General features: G+C 43.4%; 1 protein-coding gene across 2 annotated transcripts in view; it reads right to left on the reverse strand.

Annotated features, from left to right (window-relative positions):
* Positions 1-3,355: 3,355 nt before the first annotated feature.
* ACTC1 (actin alpha cardiac muscle 1) overlaps positions 3,356-4,433 on the reverse strand; it is a 5,479-nt gene continuing 4,401 nt past the window's right edge. For both annotated transcript variants that reach the window (XM_059372462.1, XM_059372463.1), the window contains exons 6-7: positions 4,184-4,365; positions 3,356-3,675 (exon numbers count right to left, since the gene is read on the reverse strand). In XM_059372462.1, coding sequence (XP_059228445.1) covers positions 3,532-3,675; positions 4,184-4,365 — 326 coding nt within the window. In that variant the 3' untranslated portion in view covers positions 3,356-3,531. The remainder of the gene's footprint in view (positions 3,676-4,183; positions 4,366-4,433) is intronic.

A 4,433-nucleotide genomic window follows, 5' to 3' on the forward strand; every position in this document is an offset into this window, starting at 1 on the left:
TTTTTAACTTCCTACACGATGCCTGCTGTCTCATACGTTACCCTACATGATGTCTACCCTGTCATCCAGTAGTATTTCCAAAGTTCTTCAACAAACCTGTTGATCCAAGGCCTTGCTTACACTTCACCGCAGAGTCCATTTTTCATCTACTAGTAATGCTATATTGTAATTCAGCTTGACTGCAACTTTCCCTTGGGTCTGTTTCTTTCTATCTCCTCTCCCCAACCCTGATTCCTTTGGGAGCTGCTGTGAAACAATGCAGAGCCATAAGCAAACAATCCTGTTGGGGGTCCCGCACACCACCCCTGCTTAGCTCTCACTTGACTCAGCTCTCCTTGGTCAAGCAGGAGAGAGAGCCCAGAACCCCAGCGACAGAGAGAGCTGTTCTTGAGCTGAAGCTCTTTATCTGCCTGGTCAGTCTTGCTCGCATCCATTCATTGCACACAGCTGAAGGCTGAACTCCTTTGACTTTTGAGCTCACCGAGGACTCAGAGTATACTTTGGTAATCTCTCCAAGAGCTTTTATCCTGTAGCTTCCTAATGGGAGTTTGGTTGTCATAGCAACAGCCAAGCTGTGCCCAAAGGAGAAACTCCTTGTATAATGAGCCCCAAAGACCTTGGGAAAATAAATAAAGGAAATCTCATTTACAATGGAGCAGGGAAGCCCTGAAGGGGGAGCTCTCCGGCATGCACCACTCCTGCAGCCTGTGTCACCAGGGGAAGAAGGAAGGTAAGAATCACTCCAGCACAAGACATTTTTCACATAGGAATTTTGTCTCCTGCTTTTCAGAGAAGGAAAGAAGATCCCTCTCTGCCTCAGGAGCATCGCACTACCTCCCACTCGCAGACAGTGAGAAACCACAATCTCGATCTCTGGTTCTTTTCCAATAAACTTTTTTGTTCTAAGCAATCCTCTCCAATTTCCTCCTAAAACCCAATAAAAGCTGACCTTCCTTTTGTCCTTTTGGGCTGGCTGATGGTTCACCATATCTTGCTTGTCCTAGATTGCAATTCCTCTGTTATTTCTGAATAAACTCAGGACTTTTGGCTGAAATAAAATTACTCTCTTTGCTCTATTAAAGTTAACAAACTTAAATTGATTATCGATCTTTGTTGGTTTTGGCCTAAAGGACTCAAAATTTCTTCAGTACCTTCCAGTTACTAGGAAATATTTATAGCATTTATACCATGTTAATCACAAAGTGAATCTGACTTATTTCTTCTTAAACACCAGGCTAATCTGGTTATAGAGTGACTGTTAGGTTCCTGGGTCCCTGGGCCACAGTAGAGTCTGAAAAATATCTAGCCAGTCATGTATACCATCATCCAAAGCTTCTCAGTCTCACCCCCCAGTTTTGTTTGAATAAAGTCATTGCTCCTCCCAAGACCTTCTCATGGCCTGTTAAATCAAATAAAACTCTCAGACTAGAAGTTGGAGCCCTTACCCACAAACTACTAAATTTTCCCTCCTGGTCTAGCTCATTAAGTATGGTGTTTATGCCATTTCTCTTTCATCGGAGAACCACGCCTCCCTTACTTAATATCGATCAGTTCCCATGGTAAGGATGGTATGATTCAGTCCTCAAACCTGGCCAGACTGAGGCTTCCCTGGAATTTTTGTCAGAATCACCTAAAAAGATACCCTTTTGGTCCAGTCAGTGATAAGTTGCTAGACCATGAATCTTGGGGCATCAAGCCCAACATGCAGGAAAATCTTATGTTAGTTTGCTCAGGCTACTATAACGTAATAGCAGAGCCTCTAAACTGAACTCCTGAAGCCCAGAAAATGTGCTTTGATTTATCTTTGTATCCCCTGCACCTACTACTGTGCTTGGTCCGGAGTCAGGGATCAAGAGATACTTTTGGGATGAATAATATAAAGGCACAATTATGACCCTGAATAATGACATTGGCAACATTACTAAAGATGTCTGATGAGCCCCAAATACTCCAAATTTTGAACCCAGACTCCAAAAAGGTATGTGATAAAATGCCCCAAGACCATGACTAAAACTTTATGTCTATAGGTTTATATTTATAACTTTACGAGTATAGCTGAAGACTGAAGTTTTATGACTAAAGATGGTTTGAGAAGCACCATTAGATTCGATGTCAGAAAATCTGGCTTTCTATCTTGGGTATCCCACAAGCTGTACAACATTGAACCACTTGCTTCATCTGTCTTGATTCCCTCACCAATAGATAAAAGTTTAATTACATCCATTCAAATGCTCCAACGGTTCATGAACAATTAACTTGAAAATAAAAAATTTTCGAGCTTCCACAATCAGGTGGAAATTTACCAGTGCAAATTGATTTCCTAAGTCATCAGCTCCCACCAGCCTGCCCTGCGACTTGTTTGCTGGCTTCTGCCCTACTTCCTTCTGCTGAAATTTCCTGCCCGCTCTTCTCACCTCTGTAATTCTTAACCATTCTTCAAGACCCAGACCCATGCCCATCTCCTGGAAGCTTCCCAGATCGCACACATTGGGAGCTCACTGTAGAGGGTGTGAGCCCTTCAGGGACAGAGCATGACTGATTCTTTTGGACGCTGCCCCCAGCAGTTCCCAGCCCCCGCCTCAGCATACTTTGCAGAGAGTCCAGCATGAAATAAAGGGAATATTGTGGCTTCCCACTCCCCTTCACCTCTCGGCAGATTTCACAGCCTTCACTGCACTCAACCCCACAGCCCAAGATTTCAAAGATATGAACAGCCCAAAGACCTCTGTCGCACAAGTTAGTTACTGATGAAGCAAAAATATCTGGCGCCTGTTTCCTCACAGTTATTCCGAACATGCACAGTGGTCTTGATCTATTTTGGGAACATTCGGAATGGGACATGGCTGGACCTAAGGGTCAGCTGGCTCCCATGTTTCACCATGGAAACGCATAGCCCTCAGGAGGACAAGTGAGGAGTCTAGAATTGAAAATTGAAACTAACTTATTTAAAATAATCTTTGACCTTCTCATTACTAATATGTACGTTTCTACAAAGTTTCTACAAAGCGACGAAACAACTGAAACATATGCTGCAACAACTTTCACTGTCATTCACAGCGACTAATCCCAAAGAATTGTGAAATCCGATTTCGTGTGTCTCACCGATGCAGAGTTAAAGCTAATCTACTTTTCAGATGTGACATATATTCACGATTCCATCCCAAAGTGTAAAATTGGTATTTAGTATGGTATCTCTCGGCTAAATGTCACACCAATTCACCTGACGCGCTTTGTGGTACTGATGTTACAGTGCTCCTGGGGGCAAAGCCACCAGTATAGGAATTCACAGACTGAAGTAAGCCTACACTGGCCCCACCCCATGCCTCCCAGAAAAAGAAAGGGGAGGCTTTTGTACGTTGCAAGTCCTGGTCTGGTTTATTTATATAAAGCAATAAATATTAGAAGCACGAATAAATTGCACATGTGTAAACAAACTGTACAATGATTGATGAGAGATAAGGGAGGGTGGCTCGGAAGACTCCAAGAAGCGTAGTGCTGTCATCCTGAATGTAGACCACGAGAAAAGGCACCTTAGAAGCATTTGCGATGGACAATGGAGGGGCCTGCCTCATCGTACTCTTGCTTGCTGATCCACATCTGCTGGAAGGTGGACAGGGAGGCCAGGATGGAGCCCCCGATCCAGACAGAGTACTTACGCTCGGGGGGAGCAATAATCTGCGGAAGGAAAACAAAAGCTTTGGGTGAACTCTGACACTCGCAGCAATGAATCAAGCAACATGTTAGAGAGAGTCACAGAAGAAAACGTGAGATCGGAACTCACTGTAACGTGAGATATTTCCTACCAAAAATTAATACGGCGGAATCAAGTTTTATGCATTTTCTCCTGTCTCATTCTGTCCATTATCAAAGACTCTACAAAACAGAATTGCCCCACTTCTCTGAAGTAGAGTATACTGTGGCAACAAGCTAAATGCGTGATGGAGGCTAGCCCAAAAGTTGGAGACTTCTAAAATGTGTTCAGAGATTTAGGGTATTTTTTTTCTTCCAAGATCTATTATTATCCACTGCTTGAAAATGTTTTTCAAGTCTCTTCTCTTGGGAAAAGTGCTAGAAAAGCTAAGAAGTAAAGTGTAGAGGAGACGGGAAGCACAGTGCAAGTTCCGCACGCAGTCCTGAGACCCCGCTTTGCCTCTCCCACCCACAGGCAAAGATCACTCTTCACCTTGATCTTCATGGTGCTGGGAGCCAAGGCAGTAATTTCCTTTTGCATGCGATCGGCAATACCAGGGTACATGGTGGTACCTCCAGAGAGGACATTGTTGGCATACAGGTCCTTGCGGATATCAATGTCACACTTCATGATGCTATTATAAGTGGTTTCATGGATGCCAGCAGATTCCATACCTAGAAATCAGTTAAAAAAAGAAAGAAAGAAAGAAAGAAAGAAAGAAAGAAAGAAAGAAAGAAAGAAA

Source organism: Mustela nigripes, chromosome 13, assembly GCF_022355385.1.
Source record: "Mustela nigripes isolate SB6536 chromosome 13, MUSNIG.SB6536, whole genome shotgun sequence".
NCBI lineage: Eukaryota > Metazoa > Chordata > Mammalia > Carnivora > Mustelidae > Mustela > Mustela nigripes.